Raw genomic sequence first — 27369 nt, forward strand, 5'->3', positions numbered from 1 at the left:
GACTCATATGGTTTCTAAATCAACTTTGGCATTAGAATTCTCTTTGATTAAGTTGTTAAATTTGTAATTGGCTCTTGGTTGATGAACCTTATGTATGATTAAGGGACTGCGCAGAACAGCGTGTGCGCCTCCGTCAAAGTTCGTATCGTTGCAATGTTGCCCTGTCTTCATGAGAATGCAAGGCTACTGCCTTTGAACTTAGCGCAATGCTCCTTTGAGCGTTGCAACGCTCCGACTAGGAGCATAATGGTAATTTCTCGACCTTCTTCCCTTTTTATACAACTGAATTCCAAACTTGGCCGTTTTATCATCTTTTCGCACCGAACGCTTTATTTAATCTATTGTGCACTCGACACCTATAAACATATAAACTAAACTCATTAAATAGCCTAATGATCCCAAATAAAGGAAAGGGAGATAGTATTGAGATTGATATCCTAAATCTCTTGTATTCTCGTAGTTTGTAAACATTGTATAAACAAATTGTTATTAATAAAATATTTGTTATTTTATGAGCATACACTCAATCCAATAAACTAATATCCTAGGTTATTTTATGTAATTTAAACAAGTATGTAGAGACATATATGAATATCCACGAGGTGAGGCACTTCCCCGTCCCCATCCCCACCCCCTATTTCATTCCCCGTCCCCACGAAATTCTCTGTGGGGATTTGGGCAGGGATTCCCCAGGGAATTCACAGGGATCGAGTTCCCCGCAGGGAAATTTTTTTCGTTTATTATTTTTAATATATTCATTGTTAGCAATTTTGTTTATTCTCAACCAAATAAAATTATATATATTAAATGAGTTATCTCCAATACATTTTTCGTTCAAAGAAAATAGTATAAAAATTAATTATAAAATGATACTATTATATGTGTAAAAGTATAATTTAATCATATAATTTCTAAAAGTTAAAATTTAAATATTATAATATCATAGTCGAACTTTCCATTTAAATACTACGACATTTACGGCTTAAGGTAGAAAGTCTTAAATGTTAAATGTATTAAAGTACGAAAAGATTTAAATAAAAATTAGAAAATAACTAACTTTTTATACCACAAATTTTATAAAAAATATATAGATAAAATAATAATAATAATAATTATTATAACTATTATTATTATTATTATTATAATAATAATAATAATAATAATAATAAGTACTTATTATATATAAATATAATTATATAACTTACACAGTTTACGTTGATATTTCTTTTTTTTGGCCACGGTAATTATTTAGGTTTAAATAATATTTTAATAGGACGGTCTATTTTGATAAACTTTCAATTTTTTTAAAGTTATATATACTTGTTTACTCACAGCTGTTTTACAATTATTTCACAGTTTTTATTTAAATCTTTCATAAACTGAATTTTAAAAAGGTTTTAATTTTTTTTAAATTCCTAAAAATTATTTTTAATATTAACTTGTTGATAAATTCAAAATGGTTATTAATGTTTTATCTACTCAATTTTTTGAATTAACAAACTTCTAATGTTATATATTTAATATAACTTTTAATTAAAAAAATTATTAATATGTCTCTAGACTTCCAAAAGTATCTAAACCTTTTGTGCTTTTGTTTAACAGAATCATTGATTTATGATACATTTGTTAACGATAAAGAAAAAAAAGAATTACTTAGTCACAGAATTCAAAATAATAACACTAGCGAATCCAACATTTTATCCAAGAGGGGCACAAGTTTATTGGTCTGAGTTATCTTCGTCTAAATTCTTTTTTTGCCCCTCTCATTCATGCTTTGTAAGGTATGTAGGTTGTTAATAAAACACTTCCTTACCCACAGACGACACCAAGCCAACTATTGATACCAAAAAGATCAAATTGAAGTGAAGAACCAAGGTCGAGACGACCAATGTCGAGAGACCAAGTTGAAGTGAAGAGCCAAGGCCAAGAACACCAATTTGAAGTGATTGAGGCTCAAAATTATTGATGGAACACAAATTTTTGATTAAAATTTCACCCGGGCTAGCCAAGGGCAATCCTATGGATAAAGGTAAAATATGTTCATCGTCCATAGGCATCCAAGTACACCATGCATACTCTAGAAAATGGTTGAGGCTAAGGCCAGCACATAAGAGTCAAAGGTCTCTACCAGCCTCATCCTAACATCTAGGAGGTTTTGTGAACCCTAATGGAGCATTTGATGCGCAAATTTAGAATATTAAATCTGGGAATGTTAAGCGTGATGTTAGGCTAGGAGGTTTCGGTAGCCTGAGTTTAAGAAAATTGTGCTTGGAATGCATGTCTTGGTAGTCTGGTTTTAAGAAACCGGGAGTGAAGTGCAATTTTATAAATTTTAAAGTTGTGAAATATTTTATTGTATTTTATCAGTGCTTAGATAGATTAGTTCAAACTTGTCATTTTAATTATTTTAATATAGTTAAGTTTAAAATAAACTAAAAAAAATTAGAAGGATATATATATTTTTTTAAATTTTGAAATAGAGATGTAGAATATTTGTTTATTTTTTTTAAAAAAATTGAAATAGAGATGTGACTAAATTTAGAATTTATTTAATTTATTGTTTTCATAATTTGGTATTTTGATTTTACTAGGTTTTGAGATAAAACTTTATATACTTTTTTCATTTTAACTAATTTTAAAATGATCAATTTTTTTACCTTAACATGCCAACTTCAAATTGAAATAAACTAGAATTTTAGTCTTAAATTCAATTGTTGAAAAATTATAATTTTTTTTATCAAATTACATTTGAGGAATAAAAAAGTAATGAAGTTTTAGTTTTAATTTTTATTTGGTGCTAAGTTATTACTAACATTTTAATCCTTTACGTTTAAAAATTAATTCTAGACCTTCGAGCTAGATAAATTGATCAACGGATAAAAAAATGAAAATGTTAAATTAAATTAGGGGTTTCCATATATATAGTCTAAATAAATATACCTAAGTATACAATTATAGTCTAATGAGCTATTATTTTATACAAAAGTTTGGTTCAATTTATTTTTTTAACTCTGAACATGTAAGAAAAGTTTCTTGTGATTTTGAACTTTCCAAAACTGTTTTCTTCTTAGAACTTATACAAATAAGGAAAATATCTCTAAACATCCGAAAATTGTTGCTCTCATAAATGAAAGCAATAATAAACGAGAAGCTTTGAAGGAGAAAACAAGGTATATTTGATATATATAGCACAATATATTTGAATTTTCTATAAATAAATCAATGTATATTTGATAAGTGCATGAACAATGCAATTTGTATAATATATTGTCTTATATACCAAACAATATATTCGATGTATATTTACCCTTTTTAGTATATTTATAAACACGTCAAAAAATAAACCATGGTATATGCGATGTATATTTACATTTCCACTATATTACTAGTATATTTGACATATACTTGAGATCTCAATAGATGAGTGATCAATTTTCAACTAAGAAAAACAAGAAATAAATGAAATTTCCAAAAATGAGGGAAACATTAATTTTAAACAAAGAAGGAAAGAGAGATAATTCAAAAAGATAATCTTATAATAATAAAAATACTTAAAACAAATTCTAAAAGAAAAAACAATGAGAAGAAAGAGAAAGTGTATTTTAAAAAATATTATTGTAATTAAATTAAGGCCTTTTAGAAATGTTCGTCAGAGTTGGTGGCCGGAAGTCGGCTGACTGTAGTCAACGAAAGTGGGGGTCGGAGGTTAGTCGGTGGCAGGTGGCGGTCGGAGTTAGACAGCTGCAGTCATTGGAGTTGGTGTCTGGAAGTTGGCAGACAAACTTTCTAAATTAAATTAGAAAAAGAAAATAGTAACCCATGGGTTTGAATAGTATGTACTATTCAAACCCATGAGAAAAGGGTGTAGGAAGCCAAGATTTCCCAAATTTTTGCCCAAACAAGACTTGGGCTTAGGATGCCTAACCCATCTAATCCAACCCTTGAAACAAACACCTCATAAGTGTTCGAGTCTGAGGCTAAGGCTCAATATTACCAATAGAAAGTTAAGTTGCTTGAGATTTAGAAATAACCCAAGATTGAGGTTGAGGCTAAAGTCGAGGAGCACCACCTGGATCCTATTAGTACCTCGAAAGTTGAGGAGAAAGCCGAAGACAAACATGTGAAGCTTCATCATAGAAATGCCACCACTCGAGGTTGACCAACCCAGGCTGAAGCTGAGGTTGACCTTCCAAGGCCAAGACTGGGCTGACCAACCAAGTTTCAGGTCAACCCCGTTTTTTGGTTTTTTTTATAAATATTTTAGTTTTGCAAAATGATTATTTTCAATTCATAACATATTATTCCAATTTGAAAGAACAATCGTTTTCTTTAAGATATCGAATTTCATACTCAATCAAACATTTTCTTTTAAGTAAATTGTTCCTTGAGTAAATGGGCTATTATATGCTTCCATATTAAACAAAAAACATATTTACATGGATATGGTTCCGTATCAAACAAAAAGTTGATTTACAGGGGAATGTGCTTCCCTATCAAACAAAAATCAGAAAAGTTATAGGGATATGTTTCCCTATTAAATAAAAAACATAAGATCTCAAAGGCAAGCATCAAATTAATTTCATAAGACAACTTCAAATCTGACAAAAGTTCGGGGATTCAGAGACAAATAAGTCAAAGCGAACCTCACCCAAAGAATGATAAAAAGAAGTAATGACAAACCACTCGACTAATGTATGGGTAGTAGAGGTCGAGGCAAAAATTGACTCTTCCTCCTTTAAGAGTTACACATCATGTACTTATGTTTTTAGGTTGCAATATGAGAGCTCATTCTTAACAAAAGTATAAAAAATTACTAGATAGACCTTAAATTGAAGCTTAGGCACACAAGCCAAGGTCAACCTTGACCAAACTTCTTCTATTGCTAGCATGTGCTCGACACATATTCCATTGTTACATGGTCACCACACATTCTCTTAATCTGGATTAATATGCTTCCATTAGTCACAACCCAACACATTTTCAAGGGTACGGTGTCTAGAAAAGCTACATAAAAGTCATATCATCTCTCAGAATTCGATTATCATCTTTCTAGAGAAAATATCAAGCTTTAAAGATGGTTATGTGTTGGCCACATCATCTCTTAGAAATCGATTATCATCTTTCTAGAGAAAATCTCAAGCTCTAAAGATGGTCATTTGTTGGTCACCTCACCTCCAAGAAATTGATATTCATCTTTCTCGAGAAGGTGCTTATAATCTTAATGAAATCGAATTTTCATCTTTTTGACAAATTTATTATGGGGTTGGTCCCTTAAAAGAGAATGGTTTCGAAATAATTAAACTTGGAGGAACCCAAAAACTCGACTCTATTGATATGGTATCATGGGCCATCCCCAGGATAATTTAGGAACCACCTTGGAATGCCGCCAAGGTAACTCTAGGGCCTAGAACACCATCCAAGGAAGTACTTAACATCAATTTTACAAGTTTAATGAGTCAAAGGAAGCTCAACATTGTTGAAAGTTGGTCTTACTTTTCAGCTCATAACAGTGAGTAGCCAAACCTCGAGACCCAACATGGGAATGGGGGCTAATGTTATGGATGATTTTGTACTGAAAGATATAATCGACATAAAATAAGAATAAAAGTACCGAGGTCAATAAAACAATATAGTTTGGACAAAAAATAGCACTCTAAAGTCCTATAGAATAATCTAAGTCAACTTTTTCTATAAATACATAATTATAACTTTATATGAGGTAAGTTAGTCTTACTTTTAAACTCCCTAGTTTCTACATTCTTTCAATCTTTGATTTAGACATTGAAGTGTGGATAGCAAGCATCACAACGATGTGCAAATTTTCTCTTTTGCAGACTATATTTTTCTTCTCTTCAAATAAATTCATTATTAATGTCACTTGAAAGTCAGATATGTTTTTTCTATTTAAAATTTGGCTACAATCATTATAATTATTATTTGATAGGAAAAACCAATGTTCATACATCAGAACGTAATGGCTTGGCAGTTGGCATGGACAAGTTCGGTTGATATTTTCCCTCGTAAATATCCACCCTAAAAAATTGACATTTGACAAGTTGATATAAAAAAATAAATGAAAAAAAAAAGAAAAAGAGAAAAATCGTTTCCGAAACAACCTAAGAAAAAAAAAAAAATAAACAGAAAGAAAATAGAAATAAATTATAGACTGTAGTCAATCTGAACGGCTAGAAAGGCTTCAAGAGCTAGCAGAATACAGCTCATGAAAGTCCCCCCAAAAAAAAAGTAAATAATTTTGTAAATAATAATGAAAAAAAAAAAGTCAAAGAAAATTACTCAGCAATGAGTAGATGCTGCGTCAACGTGTCTACTACTTGTTCTTGTTGTTACTGTTCCCTCCTTGAAACGATACATATCTTCCACGCATTGCTGACTCATCCTTTCCTTTTCAATTTCTGTTTTTTGCAGTTCAGGACACTCCTTTTATCAATTCATATTTACACTTTTTTTTCCTTCAATTCAAAATCACATTTTCTCGAAAGAAAAAATAAATATACATTTTTTTTTTTAAGATACTAAATTGAGTTATGAAGTTAAGAGTTAGAAAATTTATCGAATGAAGTTGAGCCCTTTAAAGATAACTAAATGATCCCTATAATAAAATCATCGCATGTTTTAGTTTATATTTACTTTCTCTTTTTTGGAAAAAAATAAAATAAAAAATAAGATAATTTTTAAGTATCAAACAAAATAGGAGATTTTTTATGATCTGGAATAAGGTAAATGAGGTTGGAAATCAAGCAGAAAATAGGACTGAAGATTTTTTCTTAAAGACAATTGGTTAGGCAGTGGTCGGTAACTGTAAGCCTTTCGTTATGATTATATATATATTATATTTAGTTCGTAAATTTTAAGTCGAGTTTCAATTTGGTTCTTAAATTTAAAATTTTACATTTTTTATCCATGAACTTTGAGTTTAATTTTTACTTTGTTTTTAAATATTACATTTTAAGAATTTTAAGTTCAATTTTCATTTGGCCTCCAAGTTTCAATATCACTTTACTCTCAAATTTTTAGTAATGCTACTTTGGTTTTTGGTATTAACTTTCCGTTAATTAATTTAAAATAATTATGATGTAGAGTTTTTTCAATTAAATTTTAATATAGGTATGAAAAATTATTCAATTCTTGTGAAATTAATTGATTAACATTAATATAAAAAAAATAATTATTTAGTAAAAAATGAAGGTAAGGATAAGTCTTTGGAATCTAAAACCAAATGAAAACAAAACTTTAAATTAAATGATAAAAAATGTAACATTTTAAAATTTAATTATCAAACAAAAACAAAACTCAAATCTTATAGATCAGTATATAAAATTTCAAAATTTAGGAACAAATAAAAAATTATACTCAAATTTAAGGAGTAGTTAAATACTTATCCAAAAACAAACGTTTGTTTGGAACGTTTCTTTCGGAGGGATTTGGATATAACAATAATATCTTAAAAAAGAAAAAAGAAAAAGAAACTGGAAAATGAGAGTTTTGTTTTCCATTTAAGGACTCCAAATGTTACAAATTCTCATGCAAAGGACACTTTAAGGAGACTATAAAAAAACCCCTTCCACCAACATTGTTCTTCACACCAAATCTCATTTCTCCTTTCATTTCATTCATTCATTTTGCTTTTCTTTCCCTACCCTATCATGACGATCCTTATCGAACAGCCTCACTTTGGTATCTTCTCCTTCTTCTATCCATTTCATCAAAGAAAGAAAAACCGTTTTTAAAGATTTATTTTTGTTTTTGAAATTTGGCTAAAAAATTCAAGTTTAGTTATCAAACAGACCAAACGAATAGATGAGAGGAGTATTGTTTATAAGTTTTTGTTGACGGGTTTTCAATTTTGATGAACTTGCAGAAGTGGAAGATGTGAAGAAGGTTTTGATGACAGAGCTGAAAGAATTGGTGTTGGACGGCGGATTTGTGGCACCGACACCGCCGGAGGGATTCGTGGCACCGGAAATGAATTCGTTTGGGCATTCGTTCAGAGATTACGAAGCAGAAAGTGAGAGGCAAAAGGGGGTGGAGGAATTTTACAGGAATAATCACATTCATCAAACTTATGAGTTTGTGAAGAAGATGAGAGAAGAGTATAGTAAAATGGATCGAGTTGAAATGAGCATTTGGGAATGTTGTGAGCTATTAAACGACGTCGTTGATGACAGTGATCCTGATTTGGATGAACCTCAAATTCAGCATTTGTTGCAAACTGCTGAAGCTATTCGAAAGGATTATCCTGATGAAGATTGGCTGCATTTGACTGCTCTTATTCATGGTATATAATTAATAACCTTATATGCTCTGTTTTTTCAATATGGATCCTCTGTTTTTGTTCTTTTTGTTAAATAATTTGCTCTGTTTTTAGATCTTGGAAAAGTGCTTCTTCTTCCTAGCTTTGGTGGGCTTCCTCAATGGGCCGTTGTGGGTAAGAACAAAAATTTTCTATCATTTTCTCTCCCGCTAAACAAACATTCCCAAATCATTTCGATAGATGATTTAGTATGGTATTAGAGAATGTCTTATTTCAAATATATAACAGAAGCAATGAAAAGTGTTAGGATTTTGAAATAATATAAAATTTATCTTCATCTAACCTTTTAATTCTTGAGTCAATTAGTGATTTAACAATTTTCTTCTCTACAGGAGATACACATCCCGTTGGTTGTGCTTTTGATGACTCCATTGTTCACCACAAGGTAATAATCCACAAAATCCCCCCCAAAAATAATACTCATTTGTTTTTAGAGTACTCATCACATTTAAAAAAAGAATAATAAAAAGTAAAATATTAATTTTAGTTTTAGTTTTTTTTACATTATGACTAATATTAAGATTCGAATATTGTCACACTCATTTCATTTCACGTCTAACTTCTACAATTTGAAAAAGAAAGAAAAATACATTAGAAGTCTTTAAATTTTAAATAAAATTTAATTTAAAAAATTCACATTTACTTTTGATTATTAATGAGATTCGATAATTTGAGCTTAACTTAAGCTCAAATTTCAAGAGTTGAAGTGTTAATATCTTGAAATCTAGATCTAGATATCAAATACGATAGAGTTGAGTAGTATTTTTTGGAATGTAGCATTTCTTTTATCTTTTTCCAATATTGGTGGAATTTTGATCATGAAATTGTAAATATCAGCATATAATATATATATATAAGGTTATTTATTTATTTGAATTTATTTCAGTATTTCAAGGAGAATCCAGATTGGGAGAATCCAGCTTATAGTACTAAAAATGGAATATACTCTGAAGGCTGTGGACTTAATAATGTTATGATATCATGGGGCCATGATGACTATATGTATTTGGTATAAAATCTAATTTTTTCCCCATATTTTAAAATAACTATTCTGTTAAATTTCTATTTTCTTAACATCAATTTCTTATATATAATTTTTGCAGGTGGCCAAAGAAAATGGTTCCACTTTGCCTTCAGCTGGATTGTTCATAATCAGATACCACTCCTTTTATCGTAAGCAAAGAATTAAATTAAATTAAATACAACATTATATTAAATTAAAATATTGGATTTATTTTAATTATTATTATTATTATTTGCAGCTTTACATAGAGCGGGAGCTTACAAACAACTAATGAACGAGGAGGATGCCCAAAATTTAAAGTGGCTCCATATATTCAAGTAATTAATAATTATTATTTATTTGTTTTAAAAATTTGTATTATTGTCCAAAATAATTGGATTGATTATTAACTCATTATTTATTTATTTATGAATTTCAGCAAGTATGATCTCTACAGTAAGAGCAAAGAACTTGTTGACATTGAAAAAGTTAAACCATATTATATTTCCCTTATTAACAAGGTAAATCCTGTTTTTTATTATTAATTAAATAAGTAATTAATTAAATTTATTCCACAATATTTTGGTGACTAATTTCTGTCAAATCATTGGAATTTTCAGTACTTCCCGGAAAAGCTCAGATGGTGATCAAATACAATTCAAGATTGCTACCGGCGGCCGGCGACGGAGAGACACATTATTAATAATAATAATAATAATATTTTTTTAAAAAAAAAATTGTGGATTCATGCACAGAGTCAATGAGGTTTTTTTTTTTTTTGAAATGTAATGGAAAAGGTTGCGGCCCACAAAAGCAAATTACAAAATTGGATTATTATTTTGTTCTCTCAAGCGTTTGACTTTGACTACAGCAAACTTTATATGTTATAAATAATTATTATATAATATAATTAAAATTAATTTTGAAATTAGTCAAATGTGGATTGCTGGATATGCTTCCAATTATTCTTGACGTGTCGTGTGAGCATGTAATTAATTGGAAGTCTAAGCCAACTCAAAGGCTTTAAAAAGATTAAGCTATATTTACACTCGTTGAAAAATAATTCATCAATACTAATATAAAAAGTAGACTTGAATCGATTACTTTTGTTATTATTTAGTTATTTTTCAATGTAAATCCACCTTGAAATTTATAATCAAATCATATAATCTGATTGAGAAATAAAATATATTTAATTTGATTATGGTTGAAAATTACGTGAGACCTACTATCTTTACCATTATCGTTAACGTTACAGATATTTTTACTATAACAATAAAAATGATGAAATAGGTCACATTTATTGTTACCTTTATCATTAGAGTCAAATCGTAACGGTAACAATAAAATGTGACATATTTATAATTCAAAATAAATTTGATCAAAAGCAATCCCATTATGTTTGCGATTTAAACCTATTACGATTCATCCATTAATGAAATCTCATTCTGATTAAATGAGATTACATTAATTTTCATTACGTTTTGGTAAACGTGGTCTAAATTATGAATTTGAACGATTCACATCAAGTTGAATTTTGATTAACCTTATAATCATACTCTACCATTAAGAGTTTATTAACAAAGTGATTATTATAACAAATAGTTATTTAAGTGTGTATGTAACCTTTTAAATATTTGAAATGTCATTAAATAATGTATTATTCTACTTTATTTCTAAACATTTTTTAAATGGCAAACAACAAATAGAGATGACTTTCTAATTTGTTTACAATTTTTTTTAAAAATATATATATATAAATAAATAAATAATGTAAAAAGACTTAATTACAATGTTATTATTTAGTTATATTCTAACATCATCCCCACATCTCCTAACAAAAATCCACTCACTCTATTGCATGTATATTTCTGATCTCCCACTTAGAAGGAAGATTGGTACAAAATTATTTGTTTTCCTTTTTTTTTTTTTTTTTTTTTTTTTTTTTTTTTTTTTTTTTAAATAGAACTTATTTAGTTGGCTGCACCCAATTAAACATATACCATGTAGAAAAAAAAATTAATAATAATTTTTTATTTTATTTTTCCTAGAGTATTGGATTAGATGCCTCCATTGCCTATCGATGACAATTTTTATAATTAAATTTAATTTTACTGTTACTAATACATACATACATAATATTAAATTTCTGTCTCACTGTCAATATTTTTCACATTTTCATGGATTTGATATTGACATAAAGGTGAATCCATATTTCTATTATATCGTTGAAAAATCTACCAAATATAATAATTAAACAATAAAATAGTACTAATATATATATAATATAAATAATAGACATATTAATTTATTTAAAAATCATAAAATATTTATTCATTAATTTGAATTTATTTTTTGATTTTTATGATTAGTTCATAAATATCCGTTGAAAGTAAAATTTTATCGATATTTCTATATAAATTTCTTAAATTTTAAACATTGCATACATATAGTACAATACATGATTTGACTAATTATGGTTTTCATCATAATTTCTCTAAATTTCTTTTGAATTTCCCCCGTTGGGTGTCATCTTATTATGATGCGTATTCTTTTGTTGCTACTTATAAGTTACAGGCAATGTGCCTCCACGGTTTGCTTTATGAATTGCTATTTTTGGGTTAAAAAAAACACATACACACATATAGAGTATTTATTTATCAAGATTAAGAGATAATTATTTAAAATTATTTTCATCCTAAAAATTAGATTTTACCGAATATGAATCTTTTCTCGTATTTTTCGATTCATAATCAGATACAAACTTTTAAATTTTGAATTCAACTTTAAAGTGTTGAAATTAAAACCAAACGTATTTTCAAATATAGTAAAAGTAAGGAATTTGTTTTCATTTTCTACATAATACTCTATTTCAAAAACAAACTTTTGGATCAAGAACCAAAAAGGATTTTGGGACTTGTCGGAAGAGGAGGGTCACACAACAATTTTGACTTTAGATGTCAGTTTGAAATTGACATCGTATACGTATGATGATAGTTTACAAACTATCGTCATATCGCGTGTCATTGTAACGACGATGGATTATCTTTGATGGACGATTCAAAACTACCATAAAAACTTCCGACATCATTTAGGTACAATGGTGGTTGTTAATTGACATCAAATCTCATGTCATCATGAATCTATGACAACAGTTTGATATGATGTCCTTGGAAACTAACATTATATTCATAAAGGATGACAGTTGTGAATTGACATTAATTCTAATTCAACCTATTTTGTATAACATAACTGGAACTAGAATCCTATATTACAATAATAATAATTCTCAACCTCTATTTCAATTAATTCTTCCACACAAATAATCAGCAAAACAAAGCAAACTTCAAAAACACAATAATATGTTATTTCATTTCAATATTAATGATCAAATTCACAATTAAATTCGATACAATAACAATACTCTTAGAGTAACTATAAAATATATTAAAACTACATAAAATGCTTAAGTTCTACCAACATTTCAAAAAACCTCTCCAATATGTGTAAAGGCTACCAACGGTTCATAGCGAAGAATGTTTGTTGTACCACCATGCAATCCGATCAATGTAGTTTGACACATGCTCCACCTATTCAACTTGTACTCATCGAGTTCTTCTTGTATAATAGAGTTCTTAGTATTAAACTACGATGAAAACAAATAACAAATGTTATAATTCTTGTCGAACTTTAACGTTTGGATTTTCTTACAGGTTTACATAGTGTTTCTTATTTTTTCATCATCTGATAGTCTTGCTTTCAAACCCTAGATTGCAAATATGGTATCTAAACTTGATGGCTCAAGACTCACTAGAATCCATTTTATATTCTATCCATTTTTATCAAATTAACTACTTATATCACCTCATCAACTATTCAATATTTTTATATGAATAGCAAACTGTCATGTATTTAATCTGTTAATGACTACCAAATGTAGAAACTACTTATGAGATTTTACCAAATAATAAAGGTAGAATTCTAATTTTTTTTTTTTTTAAAAAAAATTTTAAGTACTGAATTCAACTATTTTAAACTATAAAAAATCAAACTAGTATTAAAGTAACCTAAAAATACGAATAAGGATGAAAATAAAAGCTTACTATTAATATCAAATATGTTATAAAGCACGGTGGACATTTAGAAGTTTATATGTTTTATGGCATCTAATTAATTAATCCATGTCCTTTTATAATTAATACAACATGTGGGGTATAGAAATTTAAACTCTCAACTTCAAGAAAAATAGTACATATCTATTGACGTAGAAACTCCCACGCCTTCGTCATTATCGTGAGCTTTCCATGACTTGTCCATCAGCCCAATTATCTTGGCATGGTCTCATTCTCTGAGTAGACCTACGTTAGAGTTCTCCGCATCGATGTGGTGTCGAAAACTTACCATACTTCGATGTCTAAGTTAGTATAGAGAGCATTTAAGTTCAAGGCCCTCCTTTAGAGATCAATTTACTCGTCCCTTTGGGTCTTGAGGTTGTCGAATTAGGTTATCTATAGTGCTCTCCCTCTGATATTCGTCTGTGGTTACGTGTAATTCTGGCGATGTCACGGTAATTATGGCACTCAAGAGTATAGGGGTGTCAGGTTAAGCATGACTTGATTATTTTTTGATTGGTATATTCATAGTCGGCTTGGAACCCGAGGTTTTGACTTTTTCCTTTCGAAACACACGCTTTTCCATGCAGCCTCCTAGTTTTCTTTGGTTTTGGACATAGTCCGTGGGCTTTGGGTCTTGCATCGGACAATCTTCAAAAAATTGAATTAGATATATCTTCATTACTCAACCAACGATAGAAAAAATTAAATAGACGTAGACCTTGTTTGATAACTATTTGATTTTTTTACTTTCTAAAGTTAAGTTTTAATTATAAACACTACTTCAACCTATAAATTTTTGTAATCAACTTTTTAGGAGTGTTTTCAAAAACCAAGCTAAGTTTTGAAAACTAAAAAAAAAAAATTTAAAAACTTATTTGTTTGTTTATTTTTTGGAAATTAGCTTAGAATTCAATTGTTTAGTTGAGAATGATGAAAATAATGATAAAAAATGATAAATAAAAAAAACAACAAAAATTTAAAAAACTAAAGTAAAAAACGAAATGGTTATTAAACGCTCTTAACTTTTAAACTCAAATTAGGTTAATTAAAAAGGTTTCAATTTAATGCATTCCAAAGTGTTTCCAAGATATTAATGAGTTTTTTTTTTTTCTTGGAGTAAAATTGAAAACAAAAGTAAAAACTAAAGGGTAGATATATCACAAGACGTAGCATTCACTCATAGAGGTGTTTTTTAATCCAAACACTTGAGAGATTGGTCTGACGAGCATGACAAAGCCAACACAATGAGCAACAAAATGGCCGCTTCGTGAACTAAAAATAAAAGCCCAAAATGAGACATCTTCGACAAAAAGCTTGAATATTATCACTAAAGACTTGGAATTCATTATTGAAACAACCTAGTATTGAAGTAAATTTCAGAACATCAATAAGCAATCTCGGCCCAAAATAGATAAATTCAAAGATGAAAATTGAGATGTGTTTATATATTTTTTCCATCGAATAGGACGTAGTAATTTGAATATTCATACAATTCTATAATGCAAAGTTGAGAACTAAGATATTTTGGAATGGTAGGAACAAATGTATATTGTTTTAACCAAGTTACTCTAGAAAATGTTATTTTTAACTCATCTCCTTATCATTAATTTACAAGTTAGTCCTTTGGCTTGATTTTCACATTTATGTTTAATTACCTAAGATTTAAAATGATCTAATAAGTCATTATCTATTAGACATCAAAGGGAAAGATTCAAGAATTTATTAATCACTTTTAAACTTCATTTTTCATCTTTTCTCCCTTTCTCTATTTGTATAATGTGTAGGGATTAAATTTATAATTGAACCGTATAGTTACATTACAAATTTAGTCCCTAAATGTTGAAGTTTGGATATATTTGATCATTTCAAAATTACAAATTTCATCCCTAAACTTGATCTTCTAGAGGTAAAATTAAAAATTTAGGATTCTATTGAACATAAAACTTAAATTTATATTTAATAAAAACAATTAATTTTAAGAATTTCTAATTTGTTTGGTACCAAACTTTTAATATAACCCCATTAATTGTTTTGGAGTTGATTCTACCTAGAATCAAGGCAAAAATAAATGTTGAATGATTTATTCATGAAAATTGAAAATTTAAATTGATATAGTTATTAGTTTAAGGTTCTTAATTAATACAAATCTAAAGTTCAAAGGTACTTTCAAACACATCTAAAGACAATAAAAACATATTGCAACACTATTTTTCATTAAATACCTCATTCTCAAATTTATATTTTAAAAAAACTAACAAAGGCAACCTAAAATTTCCACCGATTAAACAAAATTCGAAAATTTCATTGATTAAACTCATCAATTTAAATGGATCCTATATCTTTGACAATACATAATAATGCATTGCTTGGATTGATGTTCAAGATCTATATTGCTTGTATATTCCTAGAAAAATATTTGAGTGCATCCTGAATTACATCTATTTTTATAGATCCAATCACAAGTTGCCACTGGGCAAGCTTATATATATATTTTTGATATTTCTTTTCTTTGCCATTGGAGAGAATGCATCGACTTGGGTGTATCATGTGCCCGCTCAAATCTTACTCATTTTACCATGAGGCTGAACAGAGCAGCATCAAATGAATTCATTAACATTAATCCGACACCTTAATGGAGTAGTGTATAAAGACAGCCAAGATTTTACACCAAAGAAAACAAGTCTGTAGATCTTCATGATGATTTCTCCATCAGTTGTATTGGGGATAGAATGTTTGACTTGCTTGTTTCTACAATACACCCATTCATGACCATCTCCTCCAGCATGAAATGTGCTTTCTCTAGATGGAACATTATATCTAGCTCACACTGCAAATCAATCCGACAATTTATTTTAGAACTCAAAAACACGGTTGTATAACTTATAGAACAGGTCCAGGTCCTGTTCAAGTAAAATTGTAAATCAATCCGACAATTCAGTGAAACCCATAAGGGAAACATCATTTCATTGATGGATGAAAAGGAAGTTATTCAAGGATTATAATTTCCCAAAAAAGAGAACGAAAAAGAAAACAAAGTTCAGAAGACATAATCTCGGATCGAAGATAACGGTTTACCACATTCCCAAAATGACGGTCCATGGTTTCAACCAAAAGGTGAATGAATTCCAAAATCGCCAGTTCATTCTGCAAAATTGAGATACCAAGAAACGGAAAGTAGATGTTTGAGAGAGGAATCAAAAGACAAATTGAGGCTCCATTCCGTGCCCAAATCTAAAACTTAATGACTAGTATCATTGACTCGTCTCATGCACCTAACCAATCTAAGCATTTTATTAGAGGCAGGCCTTAATACACAAGCAATAAGCAAGGTTTAACACTGACATCTAGAAGCTCTCTAATTGATATTCATAGCAAATAAGCACATGCATATTAGAAATGTGAGTAAAGTATAGCTGATAAATTCCACAAACCAGGCCACGATAAACTCATTTGGTTAGGAAGCATATCAATTTTTATGACGGTATACTATCATTGTCAAACAAAAGGAAACAATCAGTGCATAAATTAATTATCAATAAATTAACTTACCTCATCATTGTCAACTCCAACCAGAAAAAACAGAGATGCATATCGCCTATATACAATCTTATAGTTGCGATGCTCAACAAAGGAACACTGTTCACAAAGAAAAAATTATAAGTGACGCTGCAATTGCACTAAAATTGGTTCCTCGGAGAGAGGATGAAAAACAGAACACAGGTTAGGATTCTAAGCAAATAGATGGACATCACTAAAATTCATATGGTAGCTTCTGAAATGTTGTGCAAGAATAATCTTTTCAACCAAAGCAAGGAAAGCAAAGTCGCATACTTCTTGCAGAAAACGAAGCAGACTAGATTATCAATTAATAACTAGGCAATGTAAGAATCAGCTGGCCTGTGTTGCTTGTATGGTTAACCAGGCAAACCTGGCCGCACACCATATTTAGTTATTTTATTGATTTCTTTCTTTGACATTACTTCCTGTTATGCATTTCATTCCAGGGAAGAAAATGGATGATTAGGCATCAAAGTATTTGGTGGACGGCGGCTTATGAAACTACCTATTGTTTATCTGAGTAACTGAAAGTCATACCATAGATTTGAGTAACAACACTAACGCAAGGAAAAATGAATAGATGCTGCAAGTGCGAATTAATCAGTATCAGATGTTGAAATAGAAGATGATTGATCCAATAAAACACTACGAAATGGGATGCGAACTAAATAGTTTCAAATGCTACATATGGCCTTCACGACTTAAGTGCAACATCATCTAAATCAGCAATCCAGAGTCAACTACTGACCAGTTGCGCACATTTCTAATTTGTGTTGGAACTTAGATCACCGCAATGAATGATAATTTTTATGGACAATAAAGGCAACATATTGTAACTGATAAGGACAACAAGACTCCCACTACATAGTGGTATGATATTGTCCATTGTGAGCATTAACCCTTATGACTTGCTTTTGGTACCACCAAAAGGCTTCAATATCAAAGAAGATAATTGTGCTCACTTATATATCTATGATTATTCCTTTTCCTAATGTGAGGCTTTTTTGCACTCCTAACAATTTGAACAAAGTACCATCTTGAGTCTTCCCTCTTACGTCCAATTCTAGTTGCCTACGAGAGTTTTCCCTTGTCAAGGCCTAGTTGTAAAGCCAAATAGAGCACAACCGCAAATCATTTTTGTGGGATTCACTTGGTGTCGACTACTTGTTTGCACCCTTAAGAAAGATCTACTCCTCTACTAGTGAGCTTGATAAAGCTATTACCTCCTTGCCGCATCAAGTACTTTTTGTCTAATCTAAGGATTCATTCACAATATTCACTACTTTTGTTCAAAATCTCTGAGGATCTCATCTACACGGCTAGGTTAAGACCATGGCTCTAATACCAATTGATAAGGACCCACTTTGAGCATAAACCCTTGGTAGCACCTAAAACTAAAATGTTTTACACTAATAGAGATAATTGTCCCCACTTATATACTTTCTTAACTATCTTAACTAAAGTGGAACTTTGTTTGCACCCTGACCATACTAGGGCCAATTTTCCCTAATTTGCATTTAATTTACAGATCAAGAGAAATTCAAAATAATTAAAGGATTCCGATGATATGGAAGAAAAACTGAGAGGTACTGGATTGAGATCCAGATAAAAGAATCCAAAGTTACCTGTTGTTCGTTACGAGCGAGGCATTTGCGAACGATTTCACCCTCAAGAGCTCGACGTTCTTCGAGTGTAAGATTTTCGTAATACTGAGCAAGGCGGGTTTGTCCTTGCTTGTTCACCATAAGAATGAATCTGATCCCCATTCTGTTTCTCACGAACACGACGATACTCACACCGGCCAGAAAAGCCTAAATCGATCGCCAAGAGGAAGAAACTCCGGATTTGTTTATTTATTTAATTTTTTTATTATATTAAATATATCAACCGTCTGATGTCGTTGGCAAAATATTTTTTAAGAAAAATTGCTCCCACCACCCCTTGTTATTGCATAATAAAATTAACATCTAATTTTGGAGAAATTTGTATTGATGATCTCTTTTTAGAGGCTGAAATTTGGCGAAAAGAATGACAAATGACATTTTGTTTGCATCAGCTACATGTTAAAGTACTCATTTGACCTCAAAACGCATATAAAGGCTTGTCTCTCATTTTTTTCCTTTCGCTTCCCATGATTTTCTCTTGCTTCTCGCTCTTTGTTCTTGTTCCTCATTAGATACAACTGTAATTTTTCTTCGATTTTTTTCTTTATTCAGATTCTTCATCTTGCTTCTTGCTCGTGCTTCTCACTTCTCACTCCTTCATTTTGTTCCTCCTCAACACAACTACAATCTTTTCTTCGATTTCTTTCTTTATTTGAATTCTTTTTCTTGCTTCTCACTCATTCCTCTTGTTACTCATCAGACATAATTGCAATTTTTTTTTGGAAAAAAAATTGTAGAACGAAGAACGAAGAGAAAAAAAATGCTGAATAAAGAAGGAAAAGAAAAAAAATTGTAGAACGAAGGAGGGAAAAGATGCAAAGAGGTGAAGAGGGATATGAAAGGAAGACAAATCAGCAAAACACAAAGATGAAAAAAATGGTGAGAGAGATTTTTGTAAGAGGAGCTAGCGAGGAAAAAAGCTGCAAATTAGATTTTTTTTTTCTTTAAAAAAGTTGCAAAACGAAAAAGGAAGAAGTGCATTTGAGGTTAAAGTGGTAATTTATCATGGTGTAATATAAGCAGGGGACCAAAATTCATTGATTTTCAAACTTGGGGGTTAATATTTATTTGTTCTTCCCTAATTTTGATGTAATTTTTCACCATAGAAATTTAACTACTACAAATGTTAAAGAGGAAACGTAATTGTTATACTATATATATAAAAAATGAAATTGTTACCTATAAAGTTAAATAACTAAATAGTTATATACTAATATTTGAGAATTAAGGCTCTATGTGATAATCATTTTTTGTTTTTGAAAATTAAGTTTATTTTCTCTCAATTTCTTATCATAATGTTCATCTTTCTTAAGTATAAGAGGGTGTTTCGCTCACCAACATGAGTTGGTATAATATACCAACTCACTATTTGACCTACCAACTTTAAATATTGGTGGAGTTAAGTTGGTATATTTTACCAACTCATCCCAACTCTTTCTTCTTCCAATATGTTCAATGGCTCCACCCATCAACTACTGTCGACGACTATCACTACCACACTTCGAGAACCAACTCCAGGCTCCAGCAACCACCTCCAACGACAACTCTGGTGACCCAACTCCGACGACCACCTTCGCGTGGTCAACACCGATAACCAATTTTGGACTCTAACAACTACCTTCGACAACAAACTACAATGACTAACTTTGACAACCATCTCTGATGAAAATCACCTTCGATAATCAACTTCAATGACCACCTTCGAGTGAGCAACTTCGATGATCAACTCGGCTTTGACAATCACCTCTGATGACAAACTCTGATAACCAACTCTAATACCATTTTCATGCGACCAACTTCAAACTTTGACAACAAACTCTGGTGAAAATCATCTTCGATGATCAACTTCGATGACCACCTTCGCACGACCAATTCTGATGATCAACTTTGGGCTCCGAAAACCACCTCCAACTAAAAACTCCGAAATACTGCCTTTATGTGACCAACTTTAGGCTCTGACAACCACCTCCAGCTACAAACTCTAGTTAAAATCATCTTCGATAATCAACTTCGATAATCACTTTCGGCTATTACAAGACTGATACTGTTAAATTATATAAATAATAGTATTTTGTCATTAAGTGCAATATCTATATGTAAAAATTTGTAAAATATATTTTTATATAATTGAATTCACATATTAAATGAGTGTTAATAATATTTGGAAAAGTATGTACGTAGTTGAAAAGTTTGTAACACATAACAAAAAAAACTATAAAATGGTTTTTTTTTTCTAAAACATTTTCTGGCAAGAATTAGTGAAAATTGGAAATTTGTTCTCCGATGGTCCTCCAAATTTGGAGGAATTGAAAGTGAAATTATTGAAGAAATGTGGTAGCATTTCATTGACTGCTAAAATGACGGGAGAGATTCAATTAAAAAAAAATTATGACAAAGTAAAAGTGGAAAGCAACCACGGGAAGAAGAAAATAAATAAAATGATGATAAAATTCATGGAGAAAAATTAGGAATCAAAGTTTTTTTTTTTGGTTTCCCATTATAGTTAACGATATTTCTACAAGAAATGTAGTGACTTAGTTGTTGTTCATTATCCAAAAAAGAAGAAATAAATAAATAAATAAATAAAAACTTTAAAAATTGAAAGAAAAAAATTGCAATCCATTGTTTATTCAACACAAAGATTGGTAGAATTATTTAATATAAAAGTTTTTTTTAAAAAAAACAAAAATAATCATCATAGAAACAGATTATTTAGAATTCAAAAAACTACATCAGATATCTAGACAAATGAACTCAATTTTGCACCTCAAATACAAATATATGAACTCAGACTAAATAATTCTGCACCCTAAACACAAAATATAAACTCCACAAACACATGAACTTTAGATATCATATCTCAACTCAGTGCCCCAAATAACCCCCAAGAGTTTAATTTATAGCCAAATGTTAAAAACAAAAACATGTTTTTAAAAACTATATATTTTTATTTTTAAAAAATTGGCTTATTTTTTAAAATATTGATAAAAAGTAGATAACAAATAAGAAAATTTAAAGGTGGGAGAAATGTTTATAAGCTTAATTTTTAAAAATAAAAAATAAAAAAATCAAATGGCTACCAAACATAGCCTAGATTATTACTTTAATGAAAGTTTAGAGACCAGAAATATTTTTTTAACCTAAAATAATATAATTTAACTTTGGTAGGTTATATATGGACTCATCTCAACTTTTATGTTCTTCTTTCTCACTATAAAAACTTCTTTTTTCATATCTATTTATCATTTCAGTCATTAAATTTTGTAGTTAATTCAAATACAGATTATCGAATAAGGCACCAATTATCATTTCAAATAGGGATGATTTTTTTATTTCCTATAACTAAAATTGTTGAACTACAAAATGAAGTTTGATAATTTTTCAAAACTTTGGTTTCTTTATTTCTCTCTCTCTCTCATACATACATACATACATACATACATACATACATACATACATACATACATACATACATACATACATACATATATATATATATATATAAAGGGCTTTGTTGATAGTTTATAGCCCCGAGGGTATTTTAGTATTTTACTTTACCCTAGGTTTATTTCATTTTTTTGTATTAGGGCTTGCTAGAGCCTATCAATATGACTTCTCTTGTAACTTTCATATTATGTTAAAATAATAAAAAGATACTCTTTATCGTGGTATTTTTTCTCTGTTCTAGGGTTTTCCACGTAAACTTAGTGTTATCTATTTTCTATCTTTTAACATGGTATCAGAGCGTGGTGATAAAACCCTAGCTTCCATCGGCAAAAACCAACCGATGCAAGATAACCTTAGTTCTATACCAGCCCCGCTTCTGCCACAACTGCAGTTGGGGCCTCCGACCACTGCCGCTACTGCCGCCATTGACACCTCCACTGTTACTGCCGTCCAAGCCGCCATTGATTGGTATCCTTAGTCATTGCATATCCGTCCAACTCTAGCGTCGATGCAACTCTTTGATAAAAACCCTAGCGCTGCTGCCTTTTTCACAATGTCGTTGGCGTTCCTCTCTTGTTATTGAGTGTTGTCGTTGCCTATCCTTCCAACTTTGCTGTCGATAGTTGAAACACACCTCTTGAAGCCGAGATTGGTGAGTCGTCTGCTTACCATAGTGGTAAATCCCCTGTCACGGCAACAAGCCTCTCGCAGTCGCCGAGAATCCCCGACTCCTTTCCCTTCTAGCCACAAGCAACCTACCTGCGGTCATCGGGCCTTCCTCATCATGCGCTGCTTAGTTAGGAACATCAAGGTTCGATTGGTTTATCTCCAGTAATGGTTCAACAATAGTTGGCTAATCTTTAAGCAAGTTTTCAGCAGCAAATCGTTTCACTTGAGGTAGCCCTCAGTGCTTCCACAAACTTAAATTCTAGTACAGTGAATTCTGACATTCCTTCCGATCTACCGATCTATCCAGAGAATCTTGTAACCTCTTTTCCTGCTTTAACTACTACAAACTATTTATTTAGATCCATGGGAAATTCCTCAGGGTTAATTACAGGAGAAAAGTATAATGGTCAAAATTATTTCTCATAGTCTCAATCCATTAAAGTGGCTCTTGAGGAGCGTTATAAGTTTGGGTATCTAATTGGTGAGATACTAAGACTTAGGCCAGGGGATCCTCAAAAGCACATTTGGAAAGGAGAAGACTCCCTACTTTGATCACTACTGATTAATAGTATGGAACATCATATAGAGAAATCATGCTGCGGTTGCTTGAAATATCTGGATATAGTTCAAAAATTATATTCTAAGAGGAAAAATGCTTCTCATCTTTACACTCTGCATCAACAGGCTCATGAGTGCAAACAAAGGATGATGGATATCACAATACTTTAACAAATTGTCCCTAATCTGGCATGAGATGGACCTGTGTCGTGAATTTATCTGGGATTGTCCTTGTGGAGGTGTCCAGTATTCCAAGATTGAGGAAGTCGATCATGTTTATGATTTCCTAGCTGGTTTGAACTCCAAGTTCGATGTAGTGCGAGGCTGTATACTGAGACAGAGGCCTATACCTTCTCTTATGGAACTGTGCTCTAAGGTTTGTCTAGAGAAAGACATAGTTAGTGCTGATTCTGCTGCTTTTAGTGCGAAATTATATGGTTTTAATAGTGACAAGAAAAATAGGAAACAAACCCCGGTGTGTGAACAATACCAGAAACCCTGGCATAGAAAGATCGATGTTGGAAGTTACATGGTAAACCACCAAATGGTAGAAAATGTCTTCTAAATGAAAAACTCAATCCTGGTCAGGCTCTTATGAGTGAATCTGCGAGTGCCTCCCAGTCACAACCTCAGATGAATTGCCAAAGTGACCCTAGTGTCTCTTCTCTTAGGGCCGTTTCTCAATTAGGTATCTCTCAATCCTTAAGTCTCCTCAACATAAATGGTAAGAAACCATGAATACTTGATTTAGATCATTTGACTCGATCTTCTGATAATTTTCTATCATATCTTCTGAGTGCGAGTAATGAAAAGATTTAGATTGTAGATGGGTTCTTTGCTCCTATTGTGAGCAAGGGTCATATTTCTCTTTTTGATGGTTTAACTTTACAGAACGTGCTACATGTACTTAAAATACCTCACAATTTACTCTCTATTAGTAAGATAACTAGAGATTTGAATTGTCAAGTTGCCTTCTTACTAGTATTTCCGAACTTAAGCTTGGGGAAGACGATTGCTACTACTGGGCATAATAGGGGACTCTATTTCCTTGATGATGATGCTTTCTCTAGAAACTGTTATAGGACTAGTTTGTTGTTTTCTTATTTTTCAACTTCAGAAAAAGATTGTATATTGTGGCATTTTTGCCTTGATCACCCAAATTTCCAATATATGAAATAGTTATTTCCTCATTTATTCAATAAGTTGATGTCTCTTTTCTGTCTCGTGATGTGTGCATTCTACAAAACAGCATAGGGTCACCTTTCTGTCTCAACCTTTCAACCTTTCTCAGCTCGTCACCCTTATTCATAATGATGTTTGGGGTCCCTTTAGTATTACCACCTCTTCGAAAAAACGTTGGTTTGTGACCTTCATGGATAATACCCGTCTTACATGGGTTTTTCTCTTCACTGATAAATATGAGGTTTCATCAATATTTTAACAATTTTACACTACTATTGAGACTCAGTTCAATACTAAAATTTCTATTCTTCGTAGTGATAATGGTCGTGAGTTCCTTAATCATACCCTTAATGATTTTCTGTCTTCTAAAGGCATTGTCCATCAAAGAATGTGTACCTATACCCCTCAATAGAATGGGGTGGCTGAAAGGAAAAATTATCACCTCATAAAGGTTGCACAGTCTCTCATGCTGTCTACTTCACTTCCATCTTACTTATGGAGGATGCATTTCTAACTACAGCTCATCTTATTAATCGAATGCCTTCCCATGTCCTCAAACTCCAAACCCCTCTTGAATGCCTCAAGAAGTCATACCTTACCATGCGGCTTATTCCTGATGTCCCTCTCTAGGTTTTAGGTGCAGTACCTTTGTCCATATTCATAGCCCTAACCAAATTAAGTTTACTTCTCGTGCTTAGAAATGTGTCTTCGTTGGGTATCCCTTTCTCCAACGAGGTTATAAATGCATCCAACCTAAACTTACTACAGGAAGAATCTCATAAAGGAAATGGTGTCCTTTACTGCTTTGTCGGCTTTGGTTCATGAATCTAAACCAACACAAGCTCAAGGTACTATTGGCCCTAATACTCACTTGTGTGTTGAGGATCATATTGTTGATTTGGTTGAGAATGACAGGACTAATATGTTAGTTCCAGAGAATAACAGGGTTGCAAGCAGTGATGAGACTTCGACAGAAACACAAGAGGGTGAAACTCTTCCTCAGGCTGAAAAATGTAATCAAAATCCCATTATAGATGAGGATTCAGACAAACCAGGGGATTATGATACCTCTCTTGACAAGCCCATTGCATTGAGAAAGGGCACCAGATCCTGCACCAAGTACCCCATTTATAGCTTTATGTCTTACAATAATCTATCTTCTGAGTTCAGGACGTTCATTGCCAGCCTTGATACAACAACGATATTGAAAAAAATACATATGGCTATGGGAATTCCTAATTGAAAGACTGTCGTCATGGAAGAAATGTGAGCTCTTGAAAAGAATAATACCTGAGACCTTGTAGCTTTTCCTAAAGGGCATAAAACAATTGGGTGCAAGTGGTGTTCACTCTGAAGTATAAATCAGATGGAACTCTAGACAGGTACAAGGCCAGACTTGTAGCAAAAGAGTTTACTCAAATTATGAAATAGATTATTCTGAGACTTTCTCCCTTGTAGCGAAGTTAAGCATGGTCCGAGTCCTTTTTTTTTTGTTGCAGTTAATAAAGACTGACCTCTTTATCAACTTGATGTAAAAAATGCATTTCTGAATGGTAAATTAGAAGAAGAGGTTTATATGAGCCCTTCTCTAAGCTTTGAAGCTCAGTTTGATCATCAGGTTTGTAAAATCAGGAAGTATTTGCATGGTTTGAAGTATTTCCAGTATCCGTCCTGGTTGTAGTGGAAACACTTTCCCTTGTCAACCGAAACTAGATACCTATTCCCCTGGACGACAGGTGGTGGGTTAGCAGATGCCTTCCCCTTCCCCTTACCATCCTTCTTCTTCTTCCACTTTCCAATGTTAGAAGTAGAAGGTGCAGACTTAGTCCAAGAGGGTGAATCTCGATGAAACTGCTTTGAAGATGAGGCAACATTTGCCTCACCTCCCCTCTTCTCCTTACTTTTCAGTAAGGATTGATATGTCTGCAACTCGTTGAGGAGAGTTGTAAGGGTATAGTCTGTTAGCTTTAGTAGCTTTAGAGCTTCAATCAAACCAAGTATTTTGATGATAACAAACTTAGATTTTTTGTACTAAAATTTTCAGTGTTTCAGAGTCACTATCTTATATAGCTCGGAAGATGATTCCAACGCAATTTGAATCGCTCAAATTGGAGTTCAAACGAGAAAGTTATAAAGCAAAAGAAGATTGGAGAGGAAATCCAATGTGGCAGTGACACGTGGCACCTTGCTGACGTGGCATCCGACGTGGCACACAAACGTTTAATATTGATGACGTGGCGGATGACGTGACGCTCAAACCGGTCCCTTTTACTGACGTGGCGATGGCGTGGTACATGATGTGGCAGTGACGTGCGACCGTGGACGAATGAGATAATGACAAGTGGCGGTCACCCAGCTTCACACGCGGACGCGCGCGTGCGCCGCACGTGTCTGCGGTTTCTTCACAGAATGCAGCGCGTGACGCTCAATCTCCTCCCCTGTGCACGTGGTGCTCATATCATCCGGCTATTTTTTATTTTCATTTTTATTTTCTTATTTTTATTTTCTTATTTTCCTTTTCAAATTTCCTTTTCAAATCCTTTCCTTTTCTATTTTTATTCAATCTCCACTCTTCATTTGCAATCATATCCAACGGCCAAAATTTATCCCCCTCGCCTATAAATTCGACTTTATTTTACTCTTCATGGAAACACTAAAAGCTATCAAGTCTTAAGCTCTCAATTCTCGCTACTCTCAAATTCTTGTCCCCCTTGCTCCTAAATTGGCCTAGAGTTATTTTTGTGAGTTTTTTTTTTTTCCCTGAGTGCTCAACTTGTGTATTTAGCCTTCAAGAGGTAGTATTGTGAGATTTTCTTTTAATATTTGGGAATTGTGTTAAGG

At 31.7% G+C, this 27369-nt stretch overlaps 2 protein-coding genes across 2 annotated transcripts; one reads left to right on the plus strand and one right to left on the minus strand.

Annotated features, from left to right (window-relative positions):
- Positions 1 to 7500: 7500 nt before the first annotated feature.
- On the plus strand, positions 7501 to 10186 carry LOC150038050 (inositol oxygenase 2-like). Its single transcript, XM_090310589.1, has 9 exons — positions 7501 to 7695; positions 7880 to 8296; positions 8387 to 8446; positions 8665 to 8717; positions 9219 to 9341; positions 9436 to 9505; positions 9595 to 9673; positions 9775 to 9856; positions 9956 to 10186. The coding sequence occupies exons 1-9, from the start codon at positions 7665 to 7667 to the stop codon at positions 9980 to 9982; spliced, it is 942 nt and encodes a 313-aa protein (XP_090166715.1). The 5' UTR covers positions 7501 to 7664; the 3' UTR covers positions 9983 to 10186.
- Positions 10187 to 15731: 5545 nt separating this feature from the next.
- Positions 15732 to 19019, minus strand: LOC120070831 (SNARE-like superfamily protein). Its single transcript, XM_039022718.2, has 4 exons — positions 18634 to 19019; positions 17000 to 17086; positions 16526 to 16594; positions 15732 to 16277 (listed from the first exon to the last, which is right to left on the minus strand). Exons 1-4 carry the CDS (start codon positions 18772 to 18774, stop codon positions 16143 to 16145), a joined length of 432 nt encoding a protein of 143 aa, XP_038878646.1. The 5' UTR covers positions 18775 to 19019; the 3' UTR covers positions 15732 to 16142.
- Positions 19020 to 27369: the final 8350 nt, after the last annotated feature.

The sequence above is a fragment of the Benincasa hispida genome, chromosome 2, assembly GCF_027475165.1.
Source record: "Benincasa hispida cultivar pf3 chromosome 2, pf3_genome.v1.1, whole genome shotgun sequence".
Taxonomy (NCBI): Eukaryota; Viridiplantae; Streptophyta; class Magnoliopsida; order Cucurbitales; family Cucurbitaceae; genus Benincasa; species Benincasa hispida.

Bases quoted from the DNA above. Each gene is read 5' to 3' on its own strand.
- LOC150038050 (XM_090310589.1), top strand. From the start codon at position 7,665: ATGACGATCCTTATCGAACAGCCTCACTTTG. The intron at 8,297-8,386 runs GTATATAATTAA...CTCTGTTTTTAG, and splicing joins TTTGACTGCTCTTATTCATG to ATCTTGGAAAAGTGCTTCTT. The intron at 9,506-9,594 runs GTAAGCAAAGAA...TATTATTTGCAG, and splicing joins CAGATACCACTCCTTTTATC to CTTTACATAGAGCGGGAGCT.
- LOC120070831 (XM_039022718.2), bottom strand. From the start codon at position 18,774: ATGGGGATCAGATTCATTCTTATGGTGAACAAGCAAGGACAAACCCGC. The intron at 17,087-18,633 runs GTAACTTTGGAT...CTTTGTGAACAG, and splicing joins TCGCTCGTAACGAACAACAG to TGTTCCTTTGTTGAGCATCG. The intron at 16,278-16,525 runs GTAAACCGTTAT...ATTGATTTGCAG, and splicing joins ACCGTCATTTTGGGAATGTG to TGTGAGCTAGATATAATGTT.